Genomic DNA, 27,730 nt, shown 5'->3' on the forward strand with positions numbered 1-27,730 from the left:
TCAAATGATCCAATTGTGAGAAAATGCATATTGCAAGACGTTTTTTCATATAAGTGTTTTAATAATACATTCCCCAAATGAAAAAAACCCACACCAGCAGACACTAGAACAGTGGTTCTTAACCTGGGTTGGATCGAACCCTAAGGGTTCGGTGAGTCGGCCTCAGGGGTTCGGCGGAGCCTCCACCGCGGCGGTCAAGACACAACCGACTCATCGTGTAAATAAAAACTTCTTCCTATCGGCGTACTATGGATACCACCAAACAATGTTCCCTCTACTTTTCCATCTGATTTGCAGGTGTGTAATTTGTTGTGAGTTCATGCACTGTGTTGGTTTTGTTCTTTGAACAAGGTGATGTTCATGTACGGTTCAATTTGTGCACCAGTAAAAAAGACATGTAACTTTGTCTTGAATTTGAAAAAAATAATAATTGTATTTTTCACTAAAGAAGGGTTTGGTGCATGCGCATATGAAACTGGTGGGGTTCGGTACCTCCAACAAGGTTAAGAACCACTGCACTAGAACCTGTCAATTGAATTTGTTTGAATCAGTCCCTTAAATCCAGCAGCTATAAAATTATATTGCTGAATAGACGACATGTCTATTATGTTTTATTCATGACTGATCAAATATGTTGACACACACATACACATAGGGAAAAGTATTGTCTGTCTAGCAGTCTTTGCAGAGTGATTCTTGCCTTTTCCCATAGCCATCTGTTTAACTGTGCCAGACATGCTTAATAGAGAAGCAAAAATAGCGGCCGCAGAACAGTTTCAACACTGATAAATTACATTGTGTTAGCTGAGTGATTATATTTGCATCTTATGCTCCCAGTATTGTGGCCATTCTGGAAATCAGCATATATTCTCCATATTCATGAAAACAGACAGGCCAAATGTATTGCGCTTCTGATTTTGCTCACTTAAAAGACGACGCGGATTGCGTCTCCCAAGTTTACAAGTTTAGTAGATCAGAGCTGTCAAGTTTGCACGTGATTAAATTCACGCAAACCTTTAATCGATCATGCCCTGTGTCTTTTCACTAACTCCAATGAACAAAACATCCTTTTTCATTCTCCCGCTTACGTACTTTTCAATGTATCTTCCGTCAAACTGTCTCCTTACTTCTACTCAACTGCAGTAAAGATTTAGGATTGCTTTACGGATCGCATGTGTTTTCCCCTGATAATAGCGCACACACACACACACACACACACACACACACGCACACACACACACACACACACACACACACACACACACACACACACACACACACACACACACACACACACACACACACACACTTACTCTCTATCCCCACACCATCCCTGCATTTCTGGCCACATTCTGTGGTTTGACTCTTGTGTGGCCTGTGGTTTGAAACAGATGGAAGACTGCAATAAATCTAAGAGACAGGCAAGGGAGGTAATGTTTGGGATTTACAGTTTAGATCATAATGAAGACGAACGAGTGCACTTTTGGATTTTTTTATTATTTTTTTAACTAAAAGAGAAGAACAAAACAGAGAAAGAATAGGATTAGTGTGCAAACGTATTTTGATTGCTGCCACTTAAAAGTTTGTCACATTTTGTTGTAGCAAAATAAATAAGGTAGTAGGGGTGCACAACATTTTTTATTTGCATCACATTCTTATTCATCTCGTTTCTAAATCCTTTTTAAAATTTGATTTAAAATAAATAAAAACGTTTTTTTAATAAGAACCACCTTTCAAAAATATGTTTTTAAGCCCTCTCCATGCAACCAGAAGGAATTTTTCTAACCTGCAACCTGTTTAAAAAAAAAGTTTCATTATAACTATTATTCCATATGATACATTGCGAGAATCGGTTTGAACCGAGAATCGTGTTAAATTGTCATCCCAAGGAATCGGAGTCCGATCGAAACGTTAGGTGACCAACGATTCACACCCCTATGAGGTAGCACCTTAACATATACTGTATGCATCTGAATTCTTCTTCTGTTTATTGTTTAACTGTCTTTCAATTTTACATTGGATTCTCAGGCGCTAAACATGGTAATCTGACCATTTTTTTGGGGGGATATGTTAATTCTAACCGTTTTAATTGTTAGCCAGTTATCTGGTAAACTATTTCATCCCAACTATACATATGAGCTTTAGTGTTAAATGTTTATTCCAGTTTGCCCTGGCTGCATTACTGTACTATTAGACCAGGCTGATTTTTTTTTTTTTTTACAAGCTCTTGCATCTCCCCTTAAGTCTTCAGTGCCCACAAGAACTGAGGCAAATAGATAATCATGGCTAACAATTAGCACCAACAGTATTTCTAAGAGTAAGACATTTATTTGCCTTAAGTGGATGACACGCCGAGCCACTAATTCCATCTAGAGGAAGCGATTATTTGAGGTTATATGGTATAATGATCTGTGCGACAATTATGTCCCTCTTCCCATTACTTCCTCAAGATGGATAGAAGCAGCACAAAGTGAAGGTTTTCAAAGTGGCCCACTAGACCTGTGTTGTGAGCGGTCACCAGAGCTTAAATAATGCAGCATGGGGAGCTCAGTCAGGAACTGGGAAATGGGCATCAGTGCACAAAGGAGTGTGGTATAAACTATAGAGGCATCTCATTTAGTATCGGTGATTTATCAAGGCAGCATGCTGCTGCATGCGTGGACCCTGTGAACCCTTTAGCAGTAAATATGCGCGCATACACACAAACACACACACACATACACACACACACACACACACTCACACAAGCATACATACATGTGCATTCTTGCAGATTTACTTTCAGGCAAGCTATTAGGTCCTTTATTGGAGCAGTGAAAGAACATAAAGAACTGTAATCAATAACCCATATCTATTTCACCAATGGAAAACCACCTTCTCTCTTATGTACATAAATATTATGTTATTTTTTTTATAAAAATAGAATCCTAATCCTTCCAGTTTTAAGATATTAGTGTGTCTGTTTGAATCTCTCTGTCCTTTCTCTGCTGTTTAGCACAGCGACCACCTTTGCCTTCAAGACCTGACCCCCTCTATTGATGCGCTGCAGCGCTGTCCTCATAGATTAGTGGCTCAAGCATGGATATTGTCACCATGTGACAACGAAAATAAATGTTAAAATATGTGAATTTAAGGGAAACCATTTAAATACTGTAGGTGGCTGACAGGAAATAAGGGCAAAATACGGTAGTTTCCTGCTGAAAACGGGGAATACCTCTCTGCCTTGGATCAGAACTGTACTGTAAGAAAAATGGCCTAAAATAAGAGGAAATCAGTCCATTCATGCTGCTATTTGTCTTGTAAATAAATGCTAAACTAAAGCAGATTTACAGTAAAGTGATATCGCAAACTAATTGTGTTTTTATTTTGTGTTTATCCACTACTTTTTTATAAACATAAAAACACAAGTCAGTAAAACTCATCAAGATCCAAATGAAGCTGGCTCATTGTTATTATCTACCTTCTCTCTCCCCATCAGATCTCTCAGATGGTCTCGGAGGCGTCCAGAGAATGTTTTACCGAGGCCGCGCTGAACCGCTACAACACGAACTCGCCTTCACACACAAACTCTTCGTCACACACAAACTCACCTTCACACAGTCCGGCGACCACCACCTCTGCCAGCACAGCACAGACCACCGGCTCATCTGCTGCCTCTTTCTTTGCCAGGTAAGATGCGCCCGCGTCAGCATTGAACATGTGCTTCAATATCTGGAGTATTGCCAGAAAAAAATATATTTAGTTCAGGTTACATTTGTCACTATATTACTTATTTGGTTACAGACTCCGAACAATAAGCTGCTTGTTTTCCCCAACATCTATTACCCTAGTTCAGTCCTTCTCAAATAGTGGGGCGAGACCCCCTAAGGAGACGTGCTTTACCAGTATCATGCTCCAAAAAGCTGTGCACTGCAAACAAATCATTAGAGCCATTAATGTTGGCTTCCTCATTGTGATTAGAAAAAATCAGCTCAAATTGTTTTATTAATTAGGGACCGCAATGTCCCTTTGGGACAGAGGACCCTATTGTATTTTGTGCGTTTTATTATTAGTATTCCGCCGCCTCTTTGAACTGTAATTTGACCCCCTAAACATGCTTCAAAACTCACCATATTTGACACACACATCAGGACTGGCGAAAATTGCCATCTATTAAAAAAACCAAACCCCAAAACTCAAAATTGCGCTCTAGCGCGCCCTAGGACAAAACAGACAAAACTGCTTGTAACGTCTGGTAGGAATGTCGTAGAGACATGAAACAAAAACCTCTATGTAGGTCTGACTTAGACCTAAATTTCATACATTGACATCCTTCAGCAAAAATCAACAGGGAGTTGGCAATTTCCCCTTCAAAACAAAAGTTTACTAAAAACAGTCACTTTTGCCTCTTTGAGCTGTAATTTGACCCCCTTAACATGCTTCAAAACTCACCAAACTGGACACACACATCAAGACTGGCAAAAATTGAGATCTAATAAAAAAAAAAAAAAAAAAAAACTCATAATTGCGCTTTAGCGCCCCCTAGGAAGAAAACACAAACACAACTGCTCCTAGGAAGAAAACTCAGACAAAACTGCCTGTAACTTCCAGTAAGAATGTTTTAGAGACATGAAACAAAAACCTCTATGTAGGTCTTACTTAGACCTACATTTCATATATTGACAACCCCCAGCAAATATCAACAGGAAGTTTGCAATTCCTCCTTCAAAACAAAAGTTTTGTAAAAACCGGTCACCTTTTTTAAACATTATCTCCTCTGAGCGCGTTTGTTGTGTCGGCTTCGAACTAGCACAGGAGAGAGATTGAACCCTTCTGATTAAAAGTTGACCAAAGAGTTTTAATTATTGCTCCGGTTTGGATTTTATATGCTGTCAAAGTCGGTCCCATCCATCGCTGCTTGCAGCTTTAATTTTTGTTTGTTGTTTTATATATTGTGCTCTTGAGTTGTTGTTGCTGATCAATTTGAATTATATATTATTTATTGAGTGAGTTTGATTGTATTTTTCAGTATCAAATGGTTCAAGTCAGTAAAAAAACGTTTTTAGTTTACTGGTAAATAAGGATAACTTTTTATTTTATTTCAGACAAATTGGTTCACAATATTAATGAATGTTAATAAAGTTATTCTTTGATCTATATTTTTTTCTTGTTTATTTTCTTAAATGTTGATGAGGATACAATGTTAAGTTAACCAATGATTGTCGCACACACATAAGGTGTGCTGAGATTATCCTCTGCCTAATGCAGAAGTTCACTTATAACAGTTTTATAGACAAATTCCACTTTTTATAGTCGCGGTGGAGGATGAATGGGGCACAAAATGTTTTTTTCTTCCTTAACAGAAAACAATTGAGAAGCACTGCTCTAGTCAAAGCTTTCCCAGATTTAGGCGGGGATACAAAAATGGGTACAAGCTCATTTTTGTTAGTGTTGCTGCTTGTAGAAGAAATTATTAATGCAATAATATTGTAATTGTTTAGTTCATTTTGAGCAAAGTTACATTACATGCTTACATTTGCACAATTCAACATGTCCAAAAAGGAGTAGGAAGAAGCAGTGCTTATTTAATCTAAGCTTTATAAAGCTGCCGGTGCCACATCTATAGACACCAGGCCAATAAGATACAGTATGAATGTTGTGGATAAATTATTGATGACTACAGACAGGAAGTCGAAAATGAACAATAAATAATTCAAGCTATCAAAGGCTATTATTGTGTCAAAGTCGCTGAGGCACTGTTGGAATTCACAAAGCAGTATCAATACTTCCCGAGATCCTACACAGTCCACTATATCTCTGCTCTTCCTCTGTTTAATCTTGAATTGTGTTGATAATGCTTGACAATGTTACAGTCTTAAAGGGGAACAGCATTTTTTTTTAATGTTGCCTATCATTCATAATCTTCATTTAAGACAAGCACATATATGTTTTGTTTTTTATGCACTCTAATAAGTAAATGCAAGCAAAAGTCTTCAGCCTATGGGAGTTGCTCTATTCTGCGTATAGAGCACTTAAAAACACCCAAACACCTTCATTAAGGTTCTATATACCGGTACACGCAAAGTATACAGTATATGTAATGTAATAACAGGCACATTCACAATAACATGTAATATTTACGTATTTTGCTCATTTTAAGCATACGACGGCGCATTCATTTCAAAAACGCATCACAACGTTCACTTTTTCCTTCAAAATCATTACTGATTATTATCAATCAATGCCAATCAATCAATGTTTATTTATATAGCCCTAAATCACGAGTGTCTCAAAGGGCTGCACAAGCCACAACGACATCCTCGGTTCAGATCCCAAATCAGGGCAAGAAAAAACTCAACCCAATGGGACAATGAGAAACCTTGGAGAGGACCGCAAATGTGAGGACCGCCCCCCTAGGGTGACCGGTGCAATGGATGTCGAGTGGATCTAGCATAATATTGTGAGAGTCCAGTCCATAGTGGATCTAGCATAATATTGTGAGAGTCCAGTCCATAGTGGGGCCAGCAGGAGACCATCCCGAGTGGAGACAGGTCAACAGCGCAGAGACGTCCCAAACCGATGCACAGGCGAGCGGTCCAGCCCGGGTCCTGACTTTGGACAGCCAGCGCTTCAACCGTGGCCACCGAACCTGTGCCCCCCTCCCACCCTGAGGGAGAGGGGGGCAGAGCAGAAAAGAAACGGCAGATCAACTGGTCTAAAAGGGGGTCTATTCAAAGGCTAGAGCAGTGGTTCTTAACCTGGGTTCGATCGAACCCTAGGGGTTCGGTGAGTCGGCCTCAGGGGTTCGGCGGAGGTCAAAACACACCCGACTCATCGTGTAAATACAAACTTCTCCCTATCGGCGTATTACGGATACGGAAACAGCTGACTGATTTGCAGGTGTGTAGTTTGTTGTGAGTTTATGCACTGTGTTGGTTTTGTTGTTTGAACAAGGTGATGTTCATGCACGGTTCATTTTATGCACCAGTAAAAAAAACATGGTAACACTTTAGTATGGGGAACATATTCACCATTAATTAGTTGCTTATTAACATGCAAATTAGTAACATATTGGCTCTTAACTAGTCATTATTAAGTACTTACTAATGCCTTATTCGGCATGGCCTTATTATAACCCTAACCCTCTAACCCTGACCCTAACCCTCTAACCCCAACCCTAACCAAATTAAGTCTTTATTACTTAGAATATGTTCCTCTAGTGTCCAAATAACTCTAAAGTAAGTCTTTGTTACTTAGAATATGTTCCCCATACTAAAGTGTTACCAAAAACATACAACTTTGTCTTGAATTTGAAAAAAAAATATATATATATTTTTTTCACTAAAGAAGGGTTCGGTGAATGCGCATGTGAAACTGGTGGGGTTCGGTACTTCCAACAAGGTTAAGAACCACTGGGCTAGAGTATACAAATGAGTTTTAAGAAGGGACTTAAATGCATCTACTGAGGTAGCATCTCTGACTGTTACCGGGAGGGCGTTCCAGAGTACTGGAGCCCGAATAGAAAACGCTCTATAGCCCGCAGACTTTTTTTGGGCTCTGGGAATCACTAATAAGCCGGAGTTCTTTGAACGCAGATTTCTTGCCGGGACATATGGTACAATACAATCAGCAAGATAGGCTGGAGCTAGACCGTGTAGTATTTTATACGTAAGTAGTAAAACCTTAAAGTCACAACTTAAGTGCACAGGAAGCCAGTGTAAGTGAGCCAGTATAGGCGTAATATGATCAAACTTTCTTGTTCTTGTCAAAAGTCTAGCAGCCACATTTTGTACCAACTGTAATCTTTTAATGCTAGACATAGGGAGACCCGAAAAATAATACGTTACAGTAATCGAGACGAGACGTAATGAACGCATGAATAATGCGTTCGTTACGTCTCATTATTACTCAATGCAGACATCATAAAAAAACAACAAACATAATAAAACATCACTCACTGTACAATGTCTGCTCTCACCAGAATGCCGACTGTTAGGATGTTCATATATTCCCATTTAGTTGAACAATAACTCTTAATCATCACAAAGAAAAAAGGATTGTGGAACAAAGCATCTTTCCGGGTCTTTTTCGCCATTTCCGGGTTTAAGTTGGCTGTCAAAGTGTACCAACTTCTCAGTTTATGTCCACATCATTTTACTATCCAGGGGAGAGGCACGATTTATTCACGAGCTCCGAAGCGAGAAAGCACCTCACTAGCTCAGGATGTCAATATACAGTATTAGCATAAGGAAGTTGCCGCTCTCTGATCAATGCACCACTACATGTAGGTCCTTAACGGTAGCACTTATAATAACAATATCGCTAATACTTGGTTAATATTTAAGGCACAGAATGTAAATGGAGTATTGTTGGCACTTTTTGGATGATCATTTATTTGGTTTTATGGTCAACATATACACAATGATGCCATGGCTCCCATTGGGTCCATTGTAAGTTCACTTTTATTTACGAGTTAGAATGCATAAAAAAAAAACACATATGTTCTTGTCTCTCATAAGGATTGTGAATTAAAGACAAAATTCCCCCAAAAATGCAGTTCCCCTTTAAAACATGACCAGCTTGTAAAAGTCTCGAGAAACTCACACCAATACGTGTGATCATGCTGTCTTTTGACGTTTTTCTTTGGTGACCTTAAGCCAGTGAGGCAACGAGGCCCTTTTACACCAACAAACACACGTCTGGATGACATTCCAGCTGTCTTTGGTCTGATTCGCAAGGCTCCAAAGTGAAAATTACTTTAGCGATGCAGGTGTCACGCGCCTCCTTTCTCTCTGTGTAATTGGATTGCATCGCTTGTGAAATGTCCTCTTAAAGAAATATAAAAGTGGTTCTTTTGTTCTAAATGTGACCTCCACACGTACGTCTGACACCGATGTGCGCATGTGTGCGTGATGAGACTAATTGTTGAGACAAAGCGTTGTCGTCTTTGCTGGCTGTGAACGTAGGGGTTTATGTTGGATGCAGCCAGGCAGTATTGCTAAATCCAATGGCTGCCATGCTCTTTACTTTCACACGTGGACTGCATGCAGACCTTCCTATCACACACACACACACACACACACACACACACACACACACACACACACACACACACACACACACACACACACACACACACACACACACACACACACACTAAATCCCCGTGTCCATTTCCTTGCTCCACACCTTTTTCACTATTTCTTTCGTTTCTATGTTTGTGTCATTCTCAAACATATTCCTCCTATCCTCCTGACTCTACACTGACCTCCTCCTCTCCCCTCCTGCTGCTAATGTGTGTATGACTAATATCTTTCATTAGTGCCAATGGCTCAGTGAATATGTCACTCTCACACGGCGATGTCTCCGTCTCCTTATGCGGCAGCGGCCCCTTAGGGACACCAGGCTAAAGGATGGAGACATGCTGTACTTGCAAGGTGTGTGTGTGTGTGTGTGTGTGTGTGTGTGTGTGTGTGTGTGTGTGTGTGTGTGTGTGTGTGTGTGTTCCTATACTAGGGGGAAGGCAGTTTCTATCAGTGCAGGAATTTTATTTTTCCTGCATGCTCTGTCGATTGGCTCTTTGGGGATTTGTGATGCCTGTGTGTGTGTGTGTGTGTGTGTGTGTGCGTGTGTGCGTGTGTGTGAGTGTGTGTGTGTATAGAGTAAATGAATTGATCCCAAGTGAAGAGCGATATTGGAAAAGTGTTGTTGTTTTGGCTAGAGGACAGCTAACATGTGGGAGGCTCTTTTTGTCTTACTGCTTTACTGAGCATGACTTCTGTTCCCTAACCGCAAGTAATTACCGTTACCATGACAACAAGGGGTGCCTAAAATTAAGGAGTTTGTTACCAAGATGAGCTGACCAGTATTTTGTGTGAGCAAGCTGACTTGTCGGATGTAGGAGTATTTCACCAAACTGAGTAAACCCTTCACATTTCAGCTACTCAATACTATAAAACTTAAAATTGAATGTAGAGTAGTCAGTGTACAGCCTGTGCAGCGGTATAGATTACTATCCACTGAAAACACAGCCATTATTCTCTAAATAGCCAATAACAAAAGTGAGTACCAAGATAATAGGTTGTATTCACTTGACGTCATGCGCGGCTCGTTAAAGGGGAACATTATCACAATTTCAGAATTCTTAAAACCATTAAAAACCAGTTCCCAGTGGCTTATTATATTTTTCGACATTTTTTCAAAATTTTACCCATCACGCAATATCCCTAAAAAAAGCTTCAAAGTGCCTGATTTTAACCATCGTTATATACACCCGTCCATTTTCCTGTGACGTCACACAGTGAAGCCAATACAAACAAACATGGCGGATAGAACAGCAAGCTATAGCGACATTAGCTCGGATTCAGACTCGGATTTCAGCGGCTTAAGCGATTCAATAGATTACGAATGTATTGAAACGGATGGTTGTAGTGTGGAGGTAGGTAGCGAAAACGAAATTGAAGAAGAAACTGAAGCTATTGAGCCATATCGGTTTGAACCATATGCAAGCGAAACCGACGAAAACGACACAACAACCAGCGACACGGGAGAAAGCGAGGACGAAATCGGCGATCGCCTTCTAACCAACGATTGGTAAGTGTTTGTTTGGCATTAAAGGAAACTAACAACTATGAACTAGGTTTACAGCATATGAAATACATTTGGCAACAACATGCACTTTGAGAGTGCAGACAGCCCAATTTTCATCAATTAATATATTCTGCAGACATACCCTCATGTCAGCAGGCCAGGGAAGCTAGGGTCGATATTCTTCTCTTGATCATCTCTTGGGACGGTGTGAGCCAAGACATCCAGGGAGGTTTAGCTCGCTTGTCTGCGGGAACAAACTGCCGCCATTGCTTGCCGTGCTAGCGAGGTCCTTTGTCCCTAAATTGCTCACACACTCCGGCAGATTCAATGGGGGTCTGGCGGCAGATTTCTTTGACTTTATCGTTGGAAATGCATCTGCTTTGAGTGTCGCAGGATATCCACACATTCTTGTCATCTCTGTCGTTGTATAGCTTTCGTCGGTAAAGTGTGCAGAACAAACGTCCAATTTCTTGCCAATTTCGCATCTTTGGGCCACTGGTGCAACTTGAATCCGTCCCTGTTCGTGTTGTTACACCCTCCGACAACACACCGACGAGGCATGATGTCTCCAAGGTACGGAAAACAGTCGAAAAAACGGAAAATAACAGAGCTGTTGCGACCCGGTGTTTGAGAAAATAGCGGATTGCTACCCGATGCGACGTCACGTTGTGACGTCATCGCTCCGAGAGCGAATATTTAATTCGCCAAAATTCACCCATTTAGAGTTCGGAAATCGGTTAAAAAAATATATGGTCTTTTTTCTGCAACATCAAGGTATATATTGACGCTTACATAGGTCTGGTGATAATGTTCCCCTTTAATTATGCGAGGCTCGAAGTGGTAGGCAAGCGAGCATCTGTTGTCATAGTGTTCTGGGCGGAATTTTGCCTTTCTCGAAGAAAACTGCCCCATGCTAGCGTTGTTTTGGGCTGTTGGAACCGTGGAAATTGTCACAAGTTGTTGGTGACGAACCCCAAGATGCAGAGAAGGCAGGCTTGGTGCAGAAAAACATGACTTAATGTTCATAAAAATAAGGCAAAACACAAACCAGGAAACAGGCACAGGAAAACTGGAGACAGGGAACAGGAACGAGCAAACAGGAACTAGGAATAACTAACGGCTAATTGGATATAGCTAACAGGAAAACAAGAAGCTAGGAGACAGAAAACTGCAAATAGCTATAGGAACTAGTAAACAGGAACAGCTTACCGCAAACAAAGACATCGACAAGTATCAGCTGGAACGACAATCCCATCGACAATACTCCAGCACTGACTGGAGGTCAAAGCAGGTCTAAATAGCAGCTGGCTGATTGACACCAGGTGTGGACAGGTGCCAATCAGGGAGACTAGCAGGAAACTGAACCAAAATAAGAGCGCTTACAGGAAATACAGACAGAGGGAAAACCAAAACATAACGAAACTGTCAGTGACAAACCTGACAGAAATCGCAAAAAAGATACAAGTTTCTTCAGAGTTCCTCGAGAGGTAATCAAGAAGGGTGAAAGAGTGCAAGATTTTCCAAAAGAGGACCAAAAAAGGACCCCGCACTCCAGTCAAACACGGCAGGGTCGAAGAACGCACGAGTTTGCACGGATCACTTGGTTAAAGGTTTGTTTGATAGACTTACAGCGACTCTGGATTGGACTGTTACTTGAAAGTAAAAAGCTGGGTTTAGTACTTGGCGTGCTTCCTGTTTCGCCAGTAAAGCACACACAGTTCCGAGATGCAATGTCGTGAATGATTTAATGAAGTGGGAGAATGTACGAAAATAAACTTGCTTAGTTCGTCTATAGACAGCATGCAGTTGAAGTGTCCAAAGCTTTCAATAGCTTTCAGTAGTGCTCAAAAAAGCAATCAATAACGTCCAAAGTCTCCTATAAAGTGTGCAATATCGCGTGTAAAAGTGGTCAACAAAAATTCGGGTTATTCAGCTCAGCTTGCTCTTCTCGCTACACCAAATGCAGGTAACAACGACCCTTTTATAGTGCCCTCCTCTAATGTCATTTGACACATACTTCCGTTCTGTGAATACACACCCACAAACACACCATGATTGCCAGATTTATTTTCCCATGGCACAAAATAACACGGTTCAACGTCTTATTGACTGCCTGCACGACATCAAAGTCTGGCTTTCAGCTAACTTCCTGAGCCTAAATGAAGATAAAACAGAAGTTATGTTGTTCGGTCCAAGTCGCTCTCCCTCCCCCAACGTTGACCTCGGCACTCTGACCCCGTATCTCAGCGACTGTGTCACAAACCTGGGGGTAAAGTTTGACTCAGATTTTAAATTCGAAAAGCAAATCAGCAGCGTCGTTCAAAAAAGCTTTTATCAATTACGCCAAATAGCGAAAGTGAAACCGCTTCTATCAAGACATGATCTTGAGAAATTAATCCACGCCTTTATCTCGACTCGTCTTGATTACTGTAATGCCCTGTATGTAGGCATTAGCCAGGCCTCCCTCGCCCGCCTGCAGCTCGTGCAGAACTCTGCTGCTCGTCTGCTAACACAGACCCGCAGATGTGAGCACATCACCCCTATTTTAGCGTCCCTTCACTGGCTCCCTGTACGTTACCGAATCAATTTTAATCTCCTTTTATTTGTTTTTAAATGTCTATACAACCTCGCGCCAACCTATCTCTCCGACCTCCTTCAGCCTTACTGCCCCACCCGATCCTTAAGATCAGCCGATCAGCTGCTGTTGACGGTCCCTGACACAAGGCTGAAGCTTAGAGGTGACAGAGCTTTCGCCGTTGCTGCTCCCAAGCTCTGGAACGACCTACCCCTGAGTGTTAGACAAGCCTCCTCTCTTACTGTTTTTAAATCTCTCTTAAAAACATACTTTTATTCCCTGGCTTTTAACACTGAGTGATATCCATCCTCCAATGGCGCCCCATAATACACCTGCTGTGAACCTGTTTTTATGTTTTTATGTTTTTATTTATTCTATTTTAATTATTTATTTTTTATCGTGTTCTGTTTGTGTTGTGTTGTGTTTGCTCGGTACTCGTTTTATCTTTTAACCTGTTCATTGTACAGCACTTTGGCTACCCCTGTGGTAAATTTTGAATGTGCTTTATAAATAAAGTTGATTTGATTTGATTTGATTTCTGGCTTCTAGAATACTTTTAACGTTTAGAATTTCTCATTAAAGTATTATATTGATTATGTCAACTCTTTTGACCTATGCCCAGACGCAGATGAGGAATAATCTCCCTTTTATTTATTAGTATTATTTTATTCTATTTTTATTTTATTATATATTACTATTACTATTAATTTTTATTTTATTTTATTATTATTATTATATATATATATATTTTTTTATATATATCTGTCTGTCTCTGGCCTCGTATGTGTGTGTGTGTGTGAGAATGTGTCTGTCTTTGTCGTCTTACTTGTTACATAATTGTGCCATTTGTCCCTCGTTAGTGGGACCTGAGTGGGGTGGGAGGGTGGGTGGGTGGTTTGGGTTTTAAGGGAAAGGGTGTGAATCATTTACTGACTTTAAAATTGTACTGTTTTGACTTGCACTTTTTTCTGTCTATTTGAAAATGCCAATAAAAAAAGTTGGGAAAAAAAAAAAAAAAGTATTATATTGATATTATTTGTATTTCCTAAAACACATTTTTGCTAAGAGAGTTTCGTAAAGCACAAACTCGGCGAGTCTAAGTAAAAGAAAGCAAATGTGAGCAAAACCTAAAAGAGTTATTAAGCTTTCAGCACAGTGTTGACATCTACAGTTATAGTTTGATAAAGACCCGAGCAAAAACGATGCCTGGGAGAGTCTTGAAAGTTGATACCAATTTCATACTGATACCCAGCCACATACAAAGAAGTGGTAGGCCTCCATGCTTTTCCAAGTTTTCATCTGTTGTGTCGTGTGATGTGTGGAACACCAGATAGTTTGACATGTCTTGGAACGTGCCCGACAGATAATAATGAACAGGGATAGATTCTATTATCTATTTAAATTTTTTGCTCGTATCTGCTTTTAATGGTAAGATCTAGGCCCCTTGCGTATTCGGATATAGTTTGCACTCTGTTTGCTGCACAGTAGCCATGTTGGTTTGGTGGCCCACCACTTCGTTGACTTCCGTCAAAAGTCACGTGTCTGAATACAACCTATTGTGCCTTGCCTACATGAATTCTAACATGTACCGTGACAATTGGAAATTGGGTCACATGGCTTTTTTCCAACATGACACAAAGACCAGACCCAACAAATATGACAAGTGTCTTGCTGAGGAAGCTGAAGGTGATAGAGTGGAGAAGTATATCTTCAGACCTCAAAACAATTGCGCACCTGTGGGGCATCCTCAGGCGGATTGCTATAATATGTTGTGATGTATCACCCAGCATTCTAGTCTTGTTAAAGTAATTATATTTTTGGCCATTCTCAGAATTCCATTGTAATTCCAAATGGGGAATGTAGCTGAATATGGACTGGTTGGACTGTGGGTGAGTAAGGCCGCAAGGGAAGGAGATAAAGGGAAGAGTGGTGCAAGAGGATAAAGAATAATTGGGGAGAAAGGATTTAAAATGCAGGGGAAGATGTGGTGGGTTGATAGTGAGACGGACTGAAGCGAGAAGGGGACAGAGGACTGAAGGATGAGGATGAGTGGAGGAATGAAAAAAGACAATAAAGGACATGTGCAAAGGATGCAAGTTGACAGAAGGGTTCTGATGCACGGAAAACAAGTGCCCTTCACTTCAGAGTCAGATTGGAAAAGATCCACTCAGCCAAATCCCAGGCCACTTGTCATTAAGCACTGCCAATTAGTTGCGTAGGTGTCTGTGTGACGGCATCGGTGACATAGATTAAAATGAGTGCCAGAACACACAAACATCTACGCACACACACGCACGCATGCATGCATGCACAGCTTGTGTTATGCTTCTTTATCTGATTTGACAGGTTTATTTTTATAAAGTAGTAAAACACTATATCAGTCTTCAAAGACAATAGATAAAGAAACTACTGTTTCAAAACATCATTAAAGAAGAGGTACATTTTTGCACCCTTAAACTCATAGACCATTTTGAGCTTTTTAGGGCAGGTTCGTTCAACATTTTTCTGGGGGCCACATTTCCAGAAAGCCATTGTACTTCTCCTTTTACTATTATTCCTATTTTGTATATTCCTGTGAACCAGCGTTTTCTGTAATGGACATTGGATTTTGGTTCACTTCCTTTGTCAGAGTTACAAATAAGAAATAAAAAATTTGTCCTGTTTAAAAAAACAAAAACTTCCTGCCAGATAAATATTCAATTCAATATTCCGGTTGCCTCTCATGAAGTGAAAATGTCAATGCAAAAAGTACTTACTTACTTCAACGAATGGTAGTCATAAGTTAAAACACAAGCAATATTTTTAAACAGGTCCAGGTTTCTCTATACAACAGGAGCTGCTGTTTTTAAGGACCTACTGCAAAGAAGCTAGTCAAAGATCATCTAGAGCAAGGGTAGGGAACCTTTTTGGCTGAGAGAGCCATGAAAGCCACATTTTTTCAAATGTATTTCCGTGAGAGCCATATAATATTTTTTAACACTTAATACAACTAAATGCGTTTAAGTAAGACCAACATTTTTAGAATACAATAAGTCTCTTATTCTTTTTAATAACATTGTTATTCTGAAGCTAACCAATAATAAATCAAATACTTCTTACCATTAATGCGACTTCTTGAACAGGTGCAGTAGAAAACGGATGGATGGATTAAAAGGCATGAGAATGTTTTATATTTTGAACGTTATTTTTAACACTGTGATTACCAGTGTAATTATTAATTAATTATCATGTTAAGCAATGTCAGCTAAGATTTATCTGAGAGCCAGATGCAGTCATCAAAAGAGCCACATCTGGCTCGAGAGCCGTAGGTTCCCTACCCCTGATCTAGAGTATCTGACAGCCCACTCGTGTTTTTAAGACTTCAAAAATGTTAGTTTCTCCCATGTTTTGAACTGAACTCAGGAGCCCGTCTGATGTCCTTCCCGGTCCAAATTTGGCAGCCAGTTGAATAGCCCTGTTTTAGGGCTTCCATACTTTAATTTGCACCTTTGTTTGTTGCAGCACACTCAGTCAACACAAATGCAAACCTCGGAAAAAAGACTTAGTTCCAAACCATGGAGACCTCATAGCTGGCTAATGCCTTGACAAACATGGCCTCCTAATTTGGATATAACTTAAAGGTGCCATATGTAATAATGTGACCAGAAAAGTCGCTGGCTGATTGAGGTTGCCAGATACGCAGCCGAATCCAGCTCAATCGACTGGGCTACTCCAAGGAACTTCAAACTTCCAATATTTCTTACTAGGAGTTGAGGTGCTGGGACCATAATAGCTGAATAGACACGTGTTTGTCAATAACAAATCTCTAACCAACACATTTTACACAGAAATTTGGCTATTTTCAGGAAGACATACATCCTGCCTGCATACAATATCACAACAAACGGCAATCATATGGTTATTGTCAGTACTATCAGAAAACAAAGACTAAACAAACTACAACCAACGCTAGCGATGGTTATACTGGTGAAAATAAGTAGAGCATGCTTAGCAACCTAATGTATGCCCAAAACTAAAGAGCAGACATTTTTATGGAGTTAAATTACTGCCAAAAGTCCACACACGCACAAAACATGTTTTACTCACACCCAACGATTCACACACAAACGCAGTGTGGTTTGCAAATACAAAATATAATTCACAAACAAACGCATTTTGTTTTGCAAATAAGAAACGTACCTATCAAACAAATACATCATGCTTCGCCCTCGTTGGGCGTGAATAAAACATGTTTTGTGCGTGTGTGGACTTTTGGCAGTAATTCAACTCCATACATTTTACTAAGGTATGCCTCTAGGTTACACGAATGAGGAATTATTTTATCATGTGATTTGGCTGTCTCCATACGTTTCACATTGCCATGATGACAGCCGTGCTAATGTTGGAACCCATTTCCTCAGCGTATCACCATATTGAGAACGAAATAGGCACTGACACTACCAACGTTCCCTCTAAGGTGCGCGCCTGTGCAATTGCGCACTGCTCAAGCGTCCTCTGCGCACGGCAAATCTATGCCACGCACAAAATCAAATTAAAAAATAAGCGCACAACAATTTTCGACACACGAACACGACAGAGGAAACAGTTTTCATCATTATTGTTCAAATATTGTAACGTCTGTTGAGACGCTTTGAGGACATGAATTCCATCCATCACTTTACTGAGCAAAACTCTTTATTGTCGGCCATAAACCAAAATATTAGTAAAAAAATTATATCTAGAAAAACTGGTCATTTCAAACCAGACCAAAAGCAACTTTGTTATATCAACAGCAGCCGCTCGCTCTTTCTCACTTGCGCCAACACATGCACATGTGGCACTTAGCCAGTGATGCTTTTACAGCCACACAATAAGTCGGACAACTCCAACACCACACATAAAGTGTCATTCCAGGTCGTTACACTAGGATTTACCAATCAAATGTGTGCTTATTCTAGTGTCATTTATTAGGAATCTTAATTTATAAATATTAATCATCAAATGCTGTTAGTATATTAAATAAATACTAATAAAAATATATTTTTTTACAAACAGGAAGTTGCAGGAATGTACACATGATCCCCGGCTTACATCTCATTGTGCAACATGTGAATGTTTTAATGGGAACTAAATGCAATGTCTGAAAGGGGTACAAACTATTTCCAAAGCAGGACCTCCACCCAGACAAACAATACAAGTACACAGTCCATGAAAAACAATATTTTTTGTTATTGTCATTGTAAGTGGGCCTAAACACTTATATTAGAAAATAACCTCATGGAAATGACTGCTGTCATTTGATTATAATATTAAGAGAATGTTGTCTGTCTATCTGTGTTGGCCCTGGGGTGAGGTGGGGACTTGTCCAGGGTGTACCCCGCCTTCTGCCTGAATGCAGCTGAGATATAGGCTCCAGCACCCCCCGCTACCCCGAAAGGGACAAGCGGTAGAAAATGGATGGAGATTGAACTTGTTATTTAGTCAGGTTTGGGACAGGTGTGCTGCTGGTGTAGCCACAGTGTGCACGTCTGATGTTGATCACATGGGCTCCACTGAATGCTCAGGGAGTTTTTGCGTTTGCTCACACACATGAACAATTAGAGGGAACATTGGACACTACCCATATCCACATATGTCTTATTTGTCAAAAATATATTTTGCCCTGTCAGTTGGAAAACACATCGACATACAGACTAACGGGCATATATTTCCCCCGTTAACCTGTATGTTGATGTGTCATTTACCGGGCTAGCATGCTAAGCTAAGTTGCACGAACATACTAGCTTTGTTAGACAAAATCATTGACTGTATTGGACAATATAGTTTACATACGAAATGTTTATTTCCATTTATTACAAGTAATAAGAAAATGTAAATGCCTGACTTACCTGTCAAAGGAGGACATTAGCGTCCTCCTTTGTTGTTTAGAGATGAAAAAATATTCTCCGCCTTCAATAATCTCCATCTTTCAAAGGCATCCCCGATATTTCGGGGCTATAAATCTAATTTTGAAATGAGCATATCCCGAATGAACTACTGTTATCAGTTATAGAGGTATTCGAAAAGAACATGATTTATTAATGCCTTTTCACCTATCATTTAGTGATGACTTGACATGAAATTATTCCATATGGCTCCTTTAAGAGTAGTCACTGTACAGCAGTGCCATGCAAAACAATTACTTAAGACAGAGACATCATTATCTGAATAACTGGCAACAGAGGATGGTATATGTACAATTTAAGTAACAACGCGCCACACAATAGGTGTCCTGGCTGGTCCACCAATATGAGAGACTGCTACCATTGCAATGATAGGGATTCTATTCTGCTTATTACATTTCAATGTTCACTCCTATATAGACTATTAAACAAAATTATGCACCATTAAGATTCCAGTCCACATTACTCATTTCCTTCCTCCTCCTTTTGCTTTACTGTCCCTCCACTCTCCACAATTTCTCCCTTTAGCCACCCCCCATCACTCCCTACAGTACCTCGCTCTCATCTCTGTAACCTGCTGCACTTAATTGAAAGCCAATGGTGTGAGAATATAGCTCCTTGACCGAGTGTGCATGAGGGCAGCGAGGCCTCTCGCTCGCTCTGATATATCTAAAGAACTGCAGGATTTAGACGGCTTACGCGCTCAATTATTCTAGAATAATGTTAACGGAATTTAATTTTCACTAATTCCGTTTTTTTTTTCTGTGCCTGTGTTTGTTCAGTGTCCATTGTTCATATGTCCAATAAAATATATACATTATACATTTTTTTGCATAAGTATTTGTAGAATAAATCAAAACTCATCCAACAACAGTGGCTTGTTGATCTGCTCCTGTATAGCTAAACATTATCCAGTATATCTTTTAGAAATCTGAGCATCTGAGTTCAGAAAGATGCAGCAGGAATATAAATACAACTTTGATTGGATTGAGCAAAATAAGGGAAATTAACTTATCACCGTCTGGATGTTGCTACTTACTTTACCTGCATATGCGTGTGTGTGTGTGTGTGTGTGTGTGTGTGTGTGTGTGTGTAGTCACATGTGACTCTGCAATTAGCATTTCCGTGAGACCTAGGATGTAAATATACAACCACATAATCATGAAAATCTTCACCCACTTCATTCATCAACAGCTGATCAATTATAGGTTGAATTAATCAGTGCAATTAATACATTTCTTCCTCTCTTCTGTTTCTCCGTCAGAGCTGCACAGAAACTCAATTTAACATCCAAGAAGAAGAAGCTAAAGGCCGCCACGGCGCCGGTGCCGATGACCACATCCTCGCCGATGTGTGACTCGCATCTTTTCCCGACCAACTTTAGCTCCGCCCTCTTGACGGCCCCGCCTCCAGCTCCGCCCTGCCTTCTCCGTGCAGCCAATAAGATCAAAGACACACCTGGCCTCGGAAAGGTAAGCGAAAACATCCATCCATCCGTCCATTTTCTACCGCTCGTCCCTTTCGGGGTTGCGGCGGGGGGGGTGCTGGAGCCTATCTCAGCTGCATTCGGGCAGAAGGCGAGGTACACCCTGGACAAGTCGCCACCTCGTCGCAGGGCCAACACAGATAGACAGACAACATTCACGCTCACTTTCACACACTCGGGCCAATTTGCCAATCCCCAGGTGCATGTCTTTGGAGGTGGGAGGAAGCCGGAGTACCCGGAGGGAACCCACGCAGTCACGGGGAGAACATGCAAACTCCACACAAAAAGATCCCGAGCCCGGGATTGAACTCAGGACCTTCATATTGTGAGGCACATGCACTAACCCCTGTGCCACCATGCTGCCCAAGCAAACACATCATAAACATTATTACTGAATACAAATATAAAACTACATACATTTAAATCATATTTTTTGGGTTCATTTGTGAAGCAGTGTGCTTACATAAATATTTGGTATATGGAATACTTTAAGTGATTTGAGCGTTACTCCCAGTATTAATTTATTTCACAATAATGACCTCAACCTAGATGATTTTCTCTGGTGTGTGTCACCCCAGTCGTACCATACCAAAAACATGCCTAATGGTAACCATGGTAACACATCTCAGCCTGACAAAAGTCATCTGTCACCCTTGCTGGCGGGTGATGAAATGTGTGTGGATGTGTTCGAGGTGGAGGGCGTTCATGCTTCTCAAATGTGTGTAATATCGATTGTCCATGTAATGAGTTTTTAGTGGCACCCCCCTCCTCCACAGTTTTGGGGCTCACTGACATGTGCATCTGAGTGTGTCTCATGTGTGGGAAAGCGAAAGGGTATGAAGGAAGAAATCAAACAGCAGCTGTCCATTGTGAGACAGACAGAGAGACTTCACCTCACAAACAAGCATATTTAATCCACTGTTTTCCTGGATAAGACTTATTTACTTCTTTGTATTTTTGTAAGGGTTAGGAGTTACTCATCCAGGTTTAAGACAGAAGAAAAATTTAAATACATCATTAGGTACACCTGCACAATACAGTGAGATCTAATGTAAGAGCCGTATGAAAAAAAGTATTTACAAAGATAATAGAGCTCAGTTGAGACACTGCCAGAGAAATATTCAATCCAATATTCCGGTTGCCTTGTTTACTTACATGCAGAATATGAAAAACAGTACAATCATTCCACGATCAATATATGTGGAATGGTGTCAATAAAAACTTTGTGACTAGTAGGCACTTTCAAATCAGATGTGATAAAAACATAGTGTGTGCAACTGATGAATGCTCAGTTGTCCTTGTATGTTTTTTTTTACTGAGCCTCCATCTGAGTTTCACTCCATATGCAAGTGACAGATGTCTCAGTTGTCAGGGAAACAGACGCACGCACGCACACACACACACACACACACACACACACACACACACACACACACACACACACGATTGCCCGGTAGCATCGTCATCGTGTACAGATATTTTTTCATCTCAATAGAAACGACCACTTGCTCTTACATATATTTTTTTGCTACATTTAGTTATCACACACATGTTCATTTTCACAACTAATGTTGACGACGACTAACAATTCATCCAGTCCAGTTTGCATGATGATCTTTCAACAAATTCATTGTGACAGCTAAAATAATCTAATGGCCCATCTTTGCTTTTTGACTCTTTGACCCTTCAATGCCTCCGCACTTGTAAAAGGCAATGCAGTAGCAACCACAGCACAATTTTAATTACAGGTTTAAGTTTTTGTCACACTTTTTACGTTGGGTTCAGCTTAAACAAACTCTGTTTGGAAGTGTGAACGCTATCATCCCAGTTCACTACATTTTAGTGATTTTTTACACTGGGGAACCATATGACAAAAGCTGTTTTTTTGTTTTTCTTACCCACCAAAACAAATCAAATTTTCAACGAAAATACTGTATAACAAATGTAGTTGCTTTTGGCCTAGTCTTTACTTCCTTCCTGACATCATCTTTGTACATATATGGGCTTGGGACCAGTACTATATTAAGCTTGGGTGTCGGGGCAGAGGCTAGAAATCAGCAGCATGTTCCACTACACCACCAGTGCCATACACAGTGGTACAATACCTCCGTTTTCATTAGTAATCGTTCTAAAAAGGTCAGACAGAGACCGAATTGTACAAAAACCAATACAAATTTTCCCATCAGAAATACAGCTCTTGAGAAATAGATAAATTAACATTTAACATCACTTTTATCATGATTGAGGACTTTTTGGTGAAGACGGCAATGAGGGTTGGACTTTTTTACGAGTTAGTTTGTGAATTCAAGAGTGTTTCTTTATACTTACAACTTTCTTTGACCCCGAGGTGGCTCATTTTGCAGTCATACTCAATAAAAAAGCACAAAGACAACCGCATAGGATTATTTGTTTGGGCACTCGATTCCAAAGAATGATATGCAATATTTTTTTTTTTTTTTTGTCATTAAAAAATACAATCATGTGTGCTTACGGACTGTATTCCTGCTGACTGTATTGATTTATATTGATATATAATGTAGGAACCAGAAATATTAATAACAGAAAGAAACAACCCTTTTGTGCGAATGAGTGTAAATGAGTGTAAATGGGGGAGAGAGGTTTTTTGGGTTGGTGCACTAATTGTAAGTGTATCTTGTGTTTTTATGTTGATTTAATTAAAAAATAAATAAATAAATAAATAAATATTTTATTTTTTATTCTTATTTCTTGTGCGGCCCGGTACCAATCGATCCACGGACCGGTACCGGGCCGTGGCTCGGTGGTTGGGGACCACTGATGTACAGTACTTCACCTGTTTATGCATCTTTAAAATAAAGTAAACCACTGGGACAATCATTTCACAGATAATCATTATATAAATGCATCCCTAATTGCAGTTGTTCCTGTGTTCCACTTGCCCTGTCTTTTGATAAGAAGACGTAGACTGAAGCACATTTAGAGAGAATGTTACTAATTCTCAAATTTACTGTGCAACCAGTGCAATGGTGATAAGGCGCTTCTGCTGTAATATGGAAGCAAATAGGCAAGGAGCGAGAATGAGAGCAAGAGATGTACTGTACTCTACATCCTAGTATTTCCAGCATAACAAGCTTGTTCTATAAAATCTATCAGATCTCAGCATGACCTAATCAAATACACACATCCACATACATATAGCGGTGACATTTGTCTCGTAAAAATGTCACCGCGGTGGGGGTCGGCTTCCCCCCTGCAGCAATGGCATTTGCACACATGCACAGCACAGCCCCCCACCCCGTGTGCAATACATCCTGTACAACACAGCTTTGTTGGAGGTTATTTTTCGGCCCTGATGTTAATATGGCAGAAAACAGACTGAGATGTCACAGTTAAAGCCGGAAAAAATCAACTTGCACGGGTCGTGTGTGTGTGTGTGTGTGTGTGTGTGTGTGTGTGTGTGTGTGTGTGTGTGTGTGTGTGTGTGTGTGTGTGTGTGTGTGTGTGTGTGTGTGCGTGTGCGTGCGTGGAACTCCAGCCTGCTCCTATACAGGGATGTCAAATGAAAACAGAATCCCTCTAAGGATGTGTTCTCAGTGGTGTTTGATTCTTACTCCTCCCCCTGGTAGTTTTACACACCTGGTTCTCCAATGGGCTGGAGGTGGCTACTCACTTCACGCTAATGAAATCTAACAGCTGGGAGTCAACATCAGGGAACATGTGTGCATCAGTCAAAGAAATGAAGTTATACATGTTCAACACGTGTGAGCTAAGGAACTGTCATGTTACAGAGAAAGATAGAGTTATTGAATACATCATTCAGTAAACTCCCCAGACACACTAGGCAAATAACTTATGGTAACCCCTTACTATACTGTGTACAGTAGGGCTCTGTGATATTAGGTAATGACACAACTCTAAGAAAATTTGTATTTATTATAGTGGAATTGCATTGGCAATAACAGGCATGTGATTTGAACTTCATGAAAAAGACTGAAAATAAGCCGGGGGTCTGGGAACCGCAGGTGTCCTGGTTTTTCAGCAAATGAACATGCAAAAATGTGCACAAAAAAAAAGCACTATTTCAAGATGTTTTAGTGTTTAAAGAATTGAAAAATGATCAACGGAGTTTACATAAATATTCATCCAAATGAATCACTATGTTTCAGTCACTATGTTATTTAGTAACTACAGTAATTACAACTTGTGTTCACATCCACAGGAACCACATGGGTTAGCCTACTCGATACAGTATTTACAACCTTACTAGTGTTCACAGTTCATTTAGTTATTTACATTAGTCACACATTACTTTGGTTCATTCACACATTACTTTGGCATTTTTGCTTTGATTGCTCTGACATAAGCCTTCCTGGCAAATTTCTGAGCAGCTTGCATTTTAATTTTTGTTTCTGCTTTAGTGGATTCTGCCTTGGATTTTATAGCCAACCAATCATCAATGATGTTTCCTGTATATTTTGTCCCCTGCCCGTGGAGTTGCTTCGCTACGTAGCTTCGATTTTTAAGTTAATCATTTTTAATGGAAAACCGTAGTTTTTTACCACTGCAGCCGTAAAACGGAATGGATTGTCAAAAACCGTACTCATTACGGGAAAACCGTAGTTGTTGGCATGTATGGCAAAAAGACGGATCAAGATTTTAACACACATTATAGGTAGGAAAAAACGAAGAAAAACGGAAAATAATTATTTTATATTTTTACAGAGATAAAAAAGACAAATCTACGACTACCGTATTTGTCGGACTATAAGTCACAGTTTTTTTCATAGTTTGGCCGGCTCCAGTGCAATTTATATATGTTTTTTTCCTTCTTTATTATGCATTTTCGGCAGGTGCGACTTATACTCCGAAAAATACGGTATATAGACGGAAAAATTACATGCCTGCAATAATGACTTTTTTATCTGTCAAAGAGAAGTACAACATTAATTTTTGGTGGTTATACTGCTGATATTTAAAGAAGTGCCCAATAAAGTGTCAGTGCAAGAAATAATAGTAACGACAGTAAACATATGTTGTGCCTCTACCAAGTCAAAAAAAAACGCCCCAAAACCCAACTATTTTTCTTTTGAGCGTTAACAGATTTTTGCAAGGCTTTTTTGGATGCACACCTTTATCGGAATCAGCAGAAACAATATTTTTTATGTAATTCTAAGTGCATAAACAACAATTTTTAATTCGTAAAAAGTAAAATAAAGATTTAAATTATGAAACAAGAGAGTGTTATAATGGTAATAATATAAGTCAGCTAGTGAGTCATATCCCTGGCTATTAAGCTATTTGACAGAAAACCTGTGAGGTGGCAATGTCATTAATAAACACAAGCTTTTTACATTTCGTAAATTTTAGCACTCTGAAATTGTTTTTTAAATGTCTTATTAATCATGTGCCACCGCTGGTTTTTAGTCTGGCTGTCAGAGGTCAAGACTCTCGCAGACCTAACACCAGAGCCTCAGTCAGTGGGGACTGTGTGGTTTCTAAGTTTAGAACATCTTTTGGACAGTCCACCTTTTCCTCTTAAACGAAGCCAGACTGTGGAACACCTTTCCCACTCAATTAAAACTGCAAACTAACTTAAACATCTTCACCAGACGTCTGAAATGGTGGCAAAAATCAGAGCTAAGTTGTACACATTGATTTATTGTAAATTTGATTCATTGTATATTTTGTAACATTTTAACACATATTCGATATCCTATGAGCCTCCCGTGGACAGGTGTTGAAAATTAGCATGTTCTTGCCATAACACTTAAGGAAGTCCATCTGGTTTGTCCAATGTAACTGTTATGTCCATATCAAATAAATAAATAAGTAAGTTAACAATGTGTGGTTTTATGGCATTGAATTATACATACTGTACCTAGTATTACAGAGCCTGTATTTTAGCTTCACAAGATGCATTTATTGTGAAAATATGAATTATTTGTAATTGTCATTAAAATTTGCAGCTGTACCTAATGATGCCTTTTTGTATTGTGGTATAATTGTAAACTATGTTTTTCAACATTATGAGAGCGCTCCGGATTTGAAATAACACTCTTTAGTCACCTTTACGATTTTTTAATCCAATAAAGTAATGCTGGCTGAGGCTCAGCCAATCAGTGGCCACGATACTGAACAGGACACTTTTTTGGTCTCCTCTAGTGGCTAATACTACTGTAGTATTGATATTTTTAGTTTATTCAGCCATTTTTATACACTGACTAGCTTAATGTAGGGACATAAACTGGTACAATCTAATTTTTTTTTTTTTTTTTTTTAATATCTAAAGAAAAAATCTTCGATGTGGTGAAGCAGCAATATCTGAAGCGCGATGTGGCGAGGGACGACTGTGTGTGTTTTGGATGAATGTTTATGTTTGCATAAAGACATTTAAATTAGTGGAAAATTGCATGAGGGAAAAACATAAATAAAATTACAAGTTTATCCAACCAAAAATGTATTGACCGACCTGCAGAGTACCTCATTGCACTGGTAGGGATCTCAGACCTTCTGCTAAAGACCTCTGCTATAGAAGGAATCATCAAGGGAGAACAGGGAGTTAAATGGTTACAGTTGCTCTTTCTTATCTCATATCTCATGTATGAGCTTCATTTCTATCCTTTCATCCCATCTCCATTACTTTCACATTGTTCTAAATGACTGGAGCACTATCTTGTCTATGCACTCATCTTTTTGCACACACACACACACACACACACACACACACACACACACACACACACACACACACACACACACACACACACACACACACACACACACACACACACACACATCTAGCGACTTGACCTTGGGGGGAAGATGATAGCTTGACAGCTAATCAATTTTTAATAGCGGTGGTGATCCCTCTCTGGCCACAAACTGTGTGTAAGTGTGTGTGCTGCATCTAAATGAATGAGTGACTGCTGTGTTATGAGACTAGTATATTCCATGTACTCAGTGTTGGCAAGTGCATTCTATTGAGACACACTTATTTTCCATTTCCATTTGTAGAGAGATCTATTTTCCTTGGTGGATTAATACACATTTGTACCATCCTGATGGTACATGGAGTTTTGTTTTTGTCTGGTTCATACAATTACATACAAAACTGAAAAGTAATAGGAATACATTATAATAGGAATAAACATATTAGCAGACGTCGGCATACTGTAGACTTTTGGGAGTGTAGAGGGTGCA

General features: G+C 39.8%; 1 protein-coding gene across 1 annotated transcript in view; it reads left to right on the plus strand.

Annotated features, from left to right (window-relative positions):
• The window catches only part of kif26ba (kinesin family member 26Ba), a 168,754-nt gene that overhangs the window by 78,973 nt on the left and 62,051 nt on the right, over positions 1–27,730 (plus strand). The window contains exons 4-5 of the mRNA XM_061964360.2: positions 3,479–3,669; positions 20,330–20,537. Of these exons, the coding sequence (XP_061820344.2) occupies positions 3,479–3,669; positions 20,330–20,537 (399 nt within the window). The remainder of the gene's footprint in view (positions 1–3,478; positions 3,670–20,329; positions 20,538–27,730) is intronic.

Source organism: Nerophis lumbriciformis, linkage group LG06 (assembly GCF_033978685.3).
Source record: "Nerophis lumbriciformis linkage group LG06, RoL_Nlum_v2.1, whole genome shotgun sequence".
In the NCBI taxonomy this organism is placed as follows: Eukaryota; Metazoa; Chordata; class Actinopteri; order Syngnathiformes; family Syngnathidae; genus Nerophis; species Nerophis lumbriciformis.